The 12589-nt window shown below is 34.7% G+C and overlaps 1 protein-coding gene and 1 pseudogene across 1 annotated transcript; both read left to right on the top strand.

The window, feature by feature from the left end:
* The first annotated feature begins 2649 nt into the window (after nt 1-2649).
* On the top strand, nt 2650-4620 carry LOC120127240 (rho GTPase-activating protein 3-like). Its single transcript, XM_039145196.1, has 5 exons — nt 2650-3167; nt 3264-3384; nt 3479-3598; nt 3709-3939; nt 4086-4620. The coding sequence occupies exons 1-5, from the start codon at nt 2707-2709 to the stop codon at nt 4575-4577; spliced, it is 1425 nt and encodes a 474-aa protein (XP_039001127.1). The 5' UTR covers nt 2650-2706; the 3' UTR covers nt 4578-4620.
* A 2087-nt stretch (nt 4621-6707) lies between these two features.
* On the top strand, nt 6708-11130 carry LOC120127319 (annotated as a pseudogene).
* The last annotated feature ends 1459 nt before the right edge of the window (nt 11131-12589 follow it).

Raw genomic sequence — 12589 nt, 5'->3', positions numbered from 1 at the left:
AATAAGGTTTATAATCATAACCACAAAAACAAATCTAATAAAGATATTTTCATATATTTATTAGCATAAGAAACTAACCACGTAATATCATTTAAAGATTATATTAGGAAAAAGTTAGAAAACCTAATCAAATAAACTCGAACAAAAGGTAGATACGAACATATCTGACTACATCGACAAACGAATCACAAAATGAGATCAATATATTAAAAGACCACCGACAAATTACAAATCAGAGTCGAACGACATAAGAAAACTATCCATGAACGTAAATCACGTATCTAAGTCTACTCCGATGGTTCAAAGCACGAAATATCAACATGATAACAAATAAGCACCATTTGATTAGCCGTAACGATGTCAAATCTAATCATGAAAAAAAAAGAAAAACAAAAACCAAATTCCTGAAAAATGTGACATAAATACAAAATAAAATGTGTCATAAAGACAGAAAAACGTATCATAAGAACATAATTATTAAAAATATATAAAAAAATACGATATAATAAAATAAAGAAAAAAATGAATATCAACAATAGACGACCAACACTAAGACAGGTGTCAACGATGGTCACAAAAAAAAGACTAACGATGAAACAAGAAAAAAGAAGAAGAAAACTAGAATTTGATAAAAATAAGTGAATTATCCTTCATTATTAATTTTAATTAAAAAACAACACCTAGATATATATTATTCTAGGTATATAGCTGACCAAATGCCACATATCCAACTAAGTCTTAGGGGTTGTTTGTTTACTTCATAATGATTAAGCGTAGAATGATTCAGAGGCTTTGTATGAATTAGCTCTGAATGTGACATGTTGTTTGATAATGGCTCTGAATCATTTAGAATGTACTTCTGTGCTGAATCATTCAACACTGTTTTGTTGAATCAGTCAGCACTGAATCATTCAGATGTGCGAAACAAACTCGCTGAATAGTTTCATTAAGAGACAAACAAACATCCCCTTAATTATTTCTTACAACTTGCAAAGAGTATAATGAAAACGACAAAGACAATGAGGTGTGAACTCTTCAAAAGTCTAATTTATTAAACTTAAGGATTAAACTTTTCATTTTTCTTTTTATTCTTTGAGCCTAATAAGTACAGATGATGAGTTGATAAATTCCAACCGGGTGTAAAAAAAATGGAATTAGAACCCTTTTATTTGAACTATATATATATCTGAATTTAATTTGAAATTATTCGAGTCATTTTAAATTTTAATTTTAATTTTTGAGTTTGATATGAATTTAGATTTATTAATTTAATAAAATTTAAAAAACTAAATTTTAATAACTTAATATAGTCTTTTGATTTTTTATTCTTTATTTCTCCCTTCATTTTATTTATTTTTATCGAATTGAACTACACATTCCTTAACCATTATAGAATACATATGTAGCTTCAATTATTTTTTAAATTAATTTATTATTCAATTATTTTTAAAATTAATTTATTATTTTTCAATTTAGTTCGTCAACTTTATATGATTTATTTATTTATTCAATTACTCATTCGTTTTAAGTGCATTTTGGTAGAATTTAAACTAAATGTTCCACTAACATTATAAAATATTTTTTGTAACTCAAATTCCTCTTATTAATAATACTTTTTATAATTTAATCTTATTTTATTTGATTTTATCCTTTATTTGGCTTTTTGTCAATTTTTTATCCTTATCGATTCCTTTAACTCCATCAATAATTTGTCTTAAAAAATATATTGTTTAAAAATAGTATTATAAATGTATTTTTATTATTTTATATGCTATTTAATTTATTAAATAATATAATAAATCTTACTTATTGTGAAAAGAATATGAAATGATATATTTATATATTATATGATTAAATAAGTCATATAAATTGAAATGTGCCATAAGTCTATAGAATTATAAAAAAATTACAATTAAATTTAAAAAGAAACTCGAATAATTCAACTCAAATTTAATAAATTAGATCGAATTTGAAAAGATTTCAAATAAAATTTAATTTATAAAATATGACTCATTAATTCAATTAACTCTAATTCTTTTATTCAACTCAATCGAAAACACATCCTGGAACCGTAAAAAGCTATTGTTTAACATTTGACATAGATCCATGGAGATAATATATTCTTATATCATATATGAGGGAGTTGACCTACAATTCCAAATACCAAGATACACTCTGTTTGACGATACTGTTGTTCTCAACTGAACTACTTGTGTATGTAACTGCAAAATTGCAATGCAATAGTGTGAAGGGAGAGTTTTCCGGTTAGGGTTTGGGACCAGAAACTGTCGGATCAACATTAGGCGGTGGGAGTAGCTGCATCTTGCATGCTTTTGAAGGATGGTTGGTGTTCACTGTTCACGAGGCTCCTCTTGTTTTCAGCTGCATATATTCATTGTGTATTTAATAACCTCGGTGGCTCTTTGCCTTCATAAAACCTAGTTCTTGAATGAATTTTATCAATTCAATTTTGATTTATAATAAATAAGGATGTCTTCGAGAAAATTGATATCTCATCTCTCTTATTTTTACCCTTGTCTAAGACTATTCTTATGTAAATCTAACTATATATGTCATCGTCTTTCTTTACAATAGTTACAATTATATTTACATGTTTCTTCTTTTGGAGATCTCTTATTTTTACCCTTTGCTTTATAAGTAAATTAATAAAGAAAAGGAAAGAAAGGGAGAGTGAGACACGGAACGATGCCTGGGTTAGTTCGATCCAAATCCTGTGGAGTACTCGGATTCACTGAGTTAAACCATTCTCCTCCGACTCCGAGTCCATTCTTCTACCAAATCAGAACAAACGACCATGAATCCAGTGACCACGAGGAGGAAATTTTTGCCCAAGAAAATGGCTGTGACGGAAACCCCATCGCTACGACGCCGTTGATAAGTCCGAAGTTGAGATTCGGTGGTAGTCAGGGACGAAAAAGTAATTCAACCTGTAAAGGCAATAATCAGTTCCCGCTTATGGATATTTTGGCAGAGTTGTTGAGGAAGTCATTGGTCACTTGCAGAGTGGACACCGACGACATCTCTTCCATGGATATTAGCTGGCCAACTGAAGTCAGGCACGTCTCTCACGTGACTTTTGACCGCTTTAATGGCTTCCTCCGCTTGCCGACTGATCTTCAGCCTGAAGTTCCCACAAGGGTTCCCAGGTCTTCTTCAACTTTCATCAATTTCTGGGATTTTTATTCTTAAATTTTAGATTTTGTTTTTTCTTCAACATACAAGATGCATCTTCCATTGTCCAGTGCAAGCGTCTTCGGAGTCTCGGCCAAGTCGATGCAATGCTCTAATGATGGCAGAGGGAATAATGTGCCCACGATTCTTCTTATGATGCAGGGTCGTTTGTATGCCGAAGGAGGCCTTAAGGTAAGCCTTAGCCTGTGCTGGATCAATGACTGAATGAGTGTTCTAATTTGCTATTGCTAACCTTTTGAACAAGCATGATTGTGTTTATTTGAAGGCGGAAGGAATATTTCGGATTAATGCAGAGAATGGTCAAGAAGAGTATGTCCGGAACGAGTTAAACAATGGCGTCTTACCGCGCGGAATTGATGTGCATTGTTTGGCAGGTTTGATAAAGGTATAAGTACTATAACTTATATAAAAAGTAAGTCTGGTTCTGGACCTTGTAGAAAGTTAAATCGGTGCCTGTCTGTGATTCTCGGTGTCTGCACTTGAAATGCTTTGCAGGCATGGCTTAGAGAACTTCCTAGTGGAGTACTAGATTCCCTTACCCCGGAGCAGGTGATGCTCTGCAACACCGAAGACGACTGTGTCCAACTTGTTAAGTTGCTTCCTTCAACAGAAGCTGCTCTATTTGACTGGGCTATCGAGTTGATGGCAGATGTCGTGCAACATGAACAATACAACAAGATGAATGCACGCAACATCGCAATGATTTTCGCACCAAATATGAGTCAGGTTATAGCTTTTCTTTGTTGCATTTCTTAGTCTCTTCTGTTTGATAAATGCTAGGGTCTTGCTAGTTGCACCCTGCCTAGGGGTCTTTTTAAACGCTGGTTTTAGTACAAAAATATTGATACGAGGCATATCTCTGGCTATCGCAGGTGGCTGATCCTTTGACGGCATTGATTCACGTGGCGAAAGTGATGAACTTCCTCAAAACACTGATCCTAAAGTCGATTCGTGAAAGGGAGGAGTCGGCTGCCAAGGCCGACGTCCATTCTGCAACCATAAACAGAGGTGTCTACCATGGGCAAGCTCTTGATTCATGTGCATCTAAAGAACCCGCCACTACTAAAATCATGAGGGTTGCCATGCTTGGTAGACTTGAACACGGCGTGGAAGAGAAACCATTGAGCTTTCGGAATGGTGAGGGAGAAGATGAATTTGAGTCCAGTTCAGATAACATCATCCGAAATGAATGCAAAGCGGCGAGTGTTGAAAGTGAATGTAGAGGCGGTTATGACAATGGGGACCGGCTAAGTCTAAGAAATGGAGTAAGGCGGCTATGCAGGCACCCGATATTCCAATTGAGTAAGCAGATGAAGAAGACACGGAATCTAGGGATTGTAAATACTAGAGGAGGTGAAAGGTGAAATGTCTATACGTTGGTTGTTGATCATTGAGGTGGATGTTGTTTATGTAATATGCATAATAATAGTGGTTGATCCCAATTAATATCTTCTTGGAGGTACTAACTGAAGCTATATATTAATAGACACTTTTCTTAAGTCACCTTGTAGTAGCTTATGATGTGCAATAATGATATATATATATATATATAAGAATTGTGTATATAGAGATCTCAAACATGGCTCTTGATGGAAGAACTGTATTCACTTTGATCATCGTAGTACTTGGACCAAAGCATAACGCCGACGAATTCTTTATGGCCGGGAGAACCTTGGATGTGAGATCATTTGCAGGGACGCCGGCTGCATCGGGAGAAAAAATTGATCCAAATACACCCTCTGATTATGTGCTATATTCCTAAGTAACCATTTGCTTCTTGTCTCATTCAAGCACACCTGTCACTGACCTCAAGAAATATTGGATCATAAGAGGACCGACCCCACACTCCTTCAGTGTCACTGGGCTTCACGTGATGCTGTGCCCAATACAATTGTGACCACTTCATACCCTTCATTAAATATTGGACCGCTTTTGTCCCTCTCACTCTCCAATCCCTATTTTGATTTATCATTTTATTAAGAGTAAATTATATTACAAGTTATCAAATTGTGTTTAAGTAATGGTTTTTAAATTTTATCAAATTAATATTATTTTTTATACTAATTTTAACATCATAATAATTTTATAATGATTTAATTTATTTAAACATTATTTTATAATTTTTAAAATTTTAATGATAAAAAAATCGTTAAAAATAAATCATTAACCTTTGGTATACTTACCTTTTATTAAAGAGTCGTCTTATTTTAAAGTTAATTTGATTTTGATCACGTATTTTTAAAAGTTTCAATTTCGATCATTCATTATTAAATAATAAATAAATAATAACATATTATTTTTAATGGATACAATAATATATTTAATGCTCAATATTAATAATTATGAAAAAAAAAATGCTCAATATTAATACATTTTATTGAATTGACCTTAATTCTAAATAAATGGAGAAATTTAACAAAACCTAGTAATTCAGCTCCATTTTCACTGAAGCCCTCACCAACTGGCATTAACCACCGCCAAGCTTTACACAGCCAACATTGCCACCATATCTTGCCGTCTTCACTCTCACAGAGTCGATCACAACCCGAACACAAAAAATGTATTTCCTCATCCTCATTGCCAGAAACCTACTGCCACCTACAATTTGGTCTGTTTTCTCCATTAAAGTTGCCTTTTGGGAACCTCCTATAGTACCCTTCGATAACTTTGAAATGACATTCTCCAAGTTGCTTTTTCTACAATGGAATCCAAGGAACTACCGAGTTACTCTTTTCACAGTCCAATGATAACTTCAAGTTCAAAGATAAATCTTGAATGTCTCTCAAAGAATCACCAGGTGAATTTGGTTCTGGATTTTAGGATCCAACAACACTTCTCTGCGGCGAGGTTGCTTTGGCTTGCACATGGCTATCCGAATACGTTTTGCGGTGCTCTGGCCAAGAAAATTGATGAATATTTTTCAATCCCTTCTTTCTGAATGCATCTGAGCCACAAGTTTTAGAAGAGCGTCAGCAATAGACTGCTGATCATGGGGATCATCCAGTACACCGTTGTCAAGAACCTGCAACAATAGGCAAGCCATATGCTACTACCTGTTTACGAAACAACTTATGTTGAAGCTATGGTGCTTAGGCTATGCTACTTGCCCATACAAATCATACTTCTTACACACATATCTATGATCCATAAATCGACAGATGCCACATGACGTTGGTTGTGTTGGGGCTGCGATTCCTTTGGGGAGTGAAGATAGAGCGGCGTGGTGGCAAGGGAGGGCCGTGTAGAGCTTGGCGGTGGTTAAAGGGAGTTGGTGAGGGCTTCGATAAAGATGGGTCAAATTGATAAATTTTATAAATATAGAGGGTTAAATTCATTAATTTATTTAAAATTAAAATTAATTTAATAAAATATATAGATATTAAGAGCTAAATATGTAGATTTCCACGTACGTAGGGTTCACTTTATCCTCGTTTCTCTCTTTTTTCTTGCATCTCTTACAATTCCAGTCCATACGTTTTTTTTTCCCGACAGCCATGGAAGAGCTACTAATCTCGTCATCATCCCTAGTTTCATTTTCCCTGGAAACTCCATCTTCAACCCTACAGCAGAAGCTTCAACTCGTAGTCCAAAACCAGCAAGATTGGTGGGCATATGCTATATTTTGGCAGACATCAAACGACGACCAGGGTCGTTTGTTCCTAGCTAGGGAAGATGGACATTTTCAAAGAACCAAAGACACATCTTCGAAACCATCAACTCAACAACATTTCCAACTTTCAATCCCTCATCGGAGACAACCATGACATCGACGTGTCGTTGATAGACGGCACTGATATCACCGATGCTGAGTGACACAATGTGATGTAGCTGACTCGATCTTTCTCGGCCAGTGATGGGGTTCTCGGCAAGGCTCTTAGCACTGGCTCTTTGGTTTAGTTAACTGGTGCTCTTCAGCTGCAGTTCAATGATTGTGAAAGAGCTAGAGAAGCACGGTTGCATGGCATCAAAACACTTGTTTGTATACCGACTTCTTCTGGAGTTTTTGAGCTTGGATCCTCGGAAATCATCAAGGAAAATTGGGGATTAGTCCAACAAGTGAAGTCCCTATTTGGGTCCGATCAAAATCCAAATTTAACACCGAGTTCGATCTCGTTTGCTGACATTGTCAGAACGGACGTTATTCAAGAAGAATATGCTATAAAAAAAGGAAGATTCCACAACAAAACCTAGGCAAATTTCTTATGTGTACTCGGAACATTCAGATTCCTACTCCCCACAACGTGCCACGAAGAAAAACCCAAAGAAACGTGGAAAAAAAGGGGATGCCGGACGAGAGACCCCATTGAACCACGTGGAAGCCGAGAGGCAACACCTTGAGAAGCTGGATCATAGATTCTACGCGCTTCGAACTGTAGTACCGAACGTCTCACGCATAGACAAAGCATCACTCTTGGCCGATGCCGTCGCGTACATCGGCGAACTAAAGTCGACAATCGAGCACTTGGAATCATGGCTTCATAAAAACTGTATGAAAGCAAACATGGAAATTGACTGATTCCATGGATAACCAAAGAAGCACCATTTTCAAGGAAGAAGCTGAAACCTGGCTAGTAGAGGTGTACAAAAAATTCGAATATACGATTTTGTACAAAAAAATATCTGAAATTAGATTTGGGAAAAACCGATTTTTTTTAACCGGATAGTATACCGTTTGGGAAAAAATTGGACGATCGATTTTTTTACCAAATTAAAAACCGGTTTGAAAAAAATCAGATAAAAAACTGGTTTTTTATCTTAAAAAATCAGTATGGGGTTTTAAAAACTAGCTGTTGAGGGGTTTTTGTGAGACCCTTTTTTTTCTTAAAAAAATCACCATTTTACCACCATAAACATGTATAAATTGGTTGGAAATATATTTGGTTGATTACAACTTTCTCAAATCTTATTACACAACACCTAAACATCTCTCAAATCTTATTTATGTAATTTTTTGTTCATCATGGCTACAAATACCGACCATAACACGACTGAATCTTCCGTCGGGGGAAACCTTGAAGTCGTGAGAGTGATCGAACACACTGGAAACAGATATATTTGGGATCACTACAATTTATTTGAGATGTCAAATGGCTCGAGGAGGACGCGTTGTAAACTTTGTCTAAAGTTTTATGCACCGGAAGGAAACACAACGTTGAAGAACCATTTTACAAAATCATGCAAGGCACTTCGCTCAAGATTAGATCCAAGTTAATGGTGGTGTTTTTTTTACTACAACGAAAAATTATGAGAAGCTTTTACAAAGTTCGTGATTACAAAAGCATTGTCGTTCGACTACTTTGATGATGAAGATTTCACGACAATAATTCAACAACTAAAGCAACCACGTTATACTCAAGTAAGTCGTACTACCCTTAGAAGAGATGCTATAAAAATATAGCGTACGGCGATGGAAAAAATGCTTTTAGGATTCCAAGAACACCGCTATGGTGTGTCGCTTACATGTGACGTTTAGAGTTCCCCTCATAAAACCGAAAATTCTTTTTTAGTCGTTACGACACATTGGTTAGATCAAGATAATTGGCAAATGATGAAAAGAACAATCGCGTTTGAATTATTCGGTGAGCCGCATATCGGTGCTATTTTATTTACACTTTTAAAAAGGATAATTTGTCTTTATAAATTAGAAAATAAAGTTTTTTTCTATATCCTTTGATAATGCATCGAATAATACAAACGCGGTTCCAATATTAAAAATATTACTTTCACTGATTTTAGACGGTGCGTTTTTTCATACCCGTTGCGTTGCACACATAATTAATTTATCTGTGCAAGCCGGTTTGGAGGTTATTGCGCCGATTAGATTAGAATTTAAAGCAATGATAAAATCGGTTCTTTGTAACAACAACAAAAGACTAAATGATTATAAACGATTTTGTAAGTCGGTTAATAAAAAAGCTTTGGGTCCTAATTTGGATTGTCCAACTCGTTGGAACTCAACTTGGATGATGATGCATACCGCCTTAAGGCAAATGGAAACATTACAAACATTTCACGATCGACTTTTTTATCCGGTGTTTATTACCCTACTAGCCCATTGGTTCTTAATCAAATATTTTTGTTGGCTAACCGACTAAATGACTTTGAAACCGAAGTTTTTCAAGAAATTGGCTTTGCAATGAATGAAAAACTTTTAAAATATTTTAAGGAGATTCCTCATATTTCTACTTGTGTCGCCGCTTTAAACCCAACATTAAATGTTGGCGGGGTTGAAAAACTAATCGAACAAATTGCGTTTGCTTTTAATCTAACCGATTATGAACCCAACTTTGTCCAAAACCAAATAAATTATTTTAACAAATGTTTTCGAGACACGTTTGCAATTTATTTAACTAAATACAGATCAAGTAGTGTAATATATGATCAAATGAGAACGAATGCATAATCATCTAGTAGACGTCCAAATAACATAAATTTGTCACTTTTTAACACTCTATTAAATTCCCAATTCAAACGATCACGTACTACCACCTCAAGTAGCGAGTTGGAAAATTACATGTCATGCGATTTTCTATCAAAAATAACATTTGAAGAGTTTGAAAGTTTGGATATTTTGGCTTGGTGGAAAGAAAATGAAGCACAATTTCTGATTCTAGCCGCCATGGCCCGTGATTTACTAACCGTCCAAGCTTCTACGGTAGTTTCGGAATCCGTTTTTTCTGTTAGAGGCAGGGTTATATCGCAACGGATATCAAGACTAAGTCCCGAGTCGGTGGAAGTATGCATTTGTTTGAATGATTATTTGGATGGAGCGGCTCGTAAGCAATATATCACCACCCTAGAAGATGCAATTGATGCCTATTTGGAAGCAAACTTACACATCGAAGAAGTCGAACTTGGAATATCCCCTCCAAACGAAGAAGGCGAAGATGATGATGAAGAGATGGCGATGTAGTTTATTTTTAAAATTTGTTTCAATTATCGTAAACTTTGTTTCAATTATCGAACTTGGAAGTTTTTAAGTATTTGAATTTATCGAACTTAGAAGTATTTAAGTATTTCAATTATTGTAAACTTTGTTGCAATTGATGACGATGTCATTTTAACATTATAATATTTAAGTATTTTAATTTATCGTTGATGAGTGTCTTGTGTATATGCTCTTCACATGCATAAAATGTTTATAAATACACCAACACCGGTTTTTTATATCCGATTTTTTTAAAAAGTCATTTTTTTCAAACCGAAACCGGTTACACCATCCGACTCTTCAAACCGATTAGGATTCAAACCGGTTTTTTTAAAATTCGTTTTTTGGTTAGGTGAAAAAACCGGATCGATTTTTATCCGATCTGAATCGATTTTTTATCCGACTTTGTGCATGTCTAGTCGCTAGGTTCATGGGTGCACTTCGTGAGTTGGAGTTTCAGGTTCATCATTCAAACATGTCTTGTGTCAACGCAGCGATTCAAATCGAGGTCGAGATCGTATTTTGGGTCCTATCAAGTTTACCACGATTGCGGCTATAGCGGACGCTATTGCGAGTATATCGAAAGGCAGCTCTATCACTATTTGGCGGTCGCTATCGCGATCACGGGCCACTATTTAAAACCCTTGTTAACGACCTCATGCTCCAAGATATTGTCGTGAAGATCCCCCATTAATTGAGAACTGAAGAAGCTCTCAGATCCAGGGTATCAAATAGCGTTCCGAAAACGTGATAGCGGTCGTGATATTGCGGTTGTGCCACCATCCGAAACCGATTTTCATGGTTTTTGTGGTGGGTCATGGATTCACACCAATCTCGGTCGATTGCGCTCGTAATTTAACGGGAACGGACGATTGCATTGATAACGAGACGCAACAATCGTTATTCAACTGTGGCACAATTTTTTTTCAGACAATGATGGGGGAATGAGGAAGGGGGAGGTAGAGCTAGAAAGATCAGGGAAGGGATGAAGAAAGGTCGGGGAAGGGGAGATTTATTTCTTTTTTTAATAATTTTTAAAATATAATTTTAAAAGATATTAATTTGAGATCCCACTCACTTGTAGAATTTATAATTTAATCCCTAGTTTAAAATGTAAACTTTAATTTTTATTTAATTTAGTATTAATTTCAGTAATATAAATTTATGCAATTTAAATTTTACAATTTTATTTTAGTTATTTTAGGGTAAGTTGTGCGACATTTAAAAAAATTCAAGACCGCGTTATCCGCAATGACCACAATGACATCCGTTATGTCCGCAACCGTGATAAATGCGACGCGACCGAAAACGTGACCGTGAATGTAATTTAAAACCTGCTTAGATATGCTCTTCTCTGGCGACTAGGGCATTAAGGTCATTTACTTAGTGTGTAATCTCGAGCATGGATAGAGGTATCTCACTTTTAGAGGTTTTAATGTATTATTTCTGCTTCAAGTGATTTCCATGTCTTGTCGTGAAATTAAACCAGCTTTCACCCACCCTCTTCTTGTTCCTACTGCTCCCAGGTTCATGACAAGTTTGAGAGCTCTAAAGGATAAGAACCCTAATTATTTTTATGATAATATTAGGGTTTAATAATAACCATATGCTTTTAATTATTATTTAAAAATAATAATTTAGAAGTTTTTCTTAAACCATAATTTAGAAGAATCCTGTATATAGATTAACTTGGGGTAGTTCTGTTATACGACAGCCTAATATACGACTAAAGAAAGACGCTACAGGAAATGTTATTGGTTTTTTAAAATTTCCTGTAAATCACTACCTAAAACATTATTTTTTACCGGAAATATTAATTTCACTACCTAATTTATGGTAGAAAAATCTGTATAAAAAATAACATTTTAGGTAGCGCCCAATATTAACATTTCTGGTAGAAAAAAAATAATATTTTAGGTAGCGCTTTACCAGAAATGTTAAAAAAAACAATAATATTTCAAGTAACAGGTTTCCTTAGCCGTATATTAGGTTGCCCCATTCTCACTCATTTTCTATGGTATTGTGTTATCTATCATCTTCTTTATTTTAAAATTTTATAACATTTTTATGTTATTTTATTTAATAATTTTTTCTCTAACAACATAATTATATGATTGATATCTTTATAGCATATTTTTGTTTTTGTTAATGTTCATTTAGTTATATCATTGATCTATTTTTTTATTTGGATCATTAGGTTAATTCTATCATATTGATAGTTATTTAAAATCATCCCAGATAAATTATATTTGTGTTGCGCAAGACGGCTATCGGATAGAGTAAAATCACAACTGATAATTTGAGAAAATAAAAATGAAGATAAAAGAGACACAAAATTTACGTAGAAACCCCCTAAAAAATTTAGGGTAAAAACCACGGCAACGGTAGAAGAATTTCATTATGAGAAAATAGGAATTACAACCTCTCTCGATCTACCAATGAGAAAAC

This window comes from Hibiscus syriacus, unplaced genomic scaffold (assembly GCF_006381635.1).
Source record: "Hibiscus syriacus cultivar Baekdansim isolate YM2019G1 unplaced genomic scaffold, ASM638163v2 tig00110467_pilon, whole genome shotgun sequence".
Classification (NCBI taxonomy): domain Eukaryota; kingdom Viridiplantae; phylum Streptophyta; class Magnoliopsida; order Malvales; family Malvaceae; genus Hibiscus; species Hibiscus syriacus.
The sequence above is the reverse complement of the archived record's forward strand: the minus strand, read 5'-3'. Positions and strand labels throughout refer to the sequence as shown.

Excerpts from the sequence above, each read along its gene's own strand:
- LOC120127240 (XM_039145196.1), top strand. The coding sequence starts at position 2,707 with ATGCCTGGGTTAGTTCGATCCAAATCCTGTGGAGTACTCGGATTCACT. Across the intron at positions 3,168-3,263 it reads GTTCCCACAAGGGTTCCCAG|TGCAAGCGTCTTCGGAGTCT; the intron begins GTCTTCTTCAAC and ends TCCATTGTCCAG. Across the intron at positions 3,599-3,708 it reads GTTTGGCAGGTTTGATAAAG|GCATGGCTTAGAGAACTTCC; the intron begins GTATAAGTACTA and ends AATGCTTTGCAG.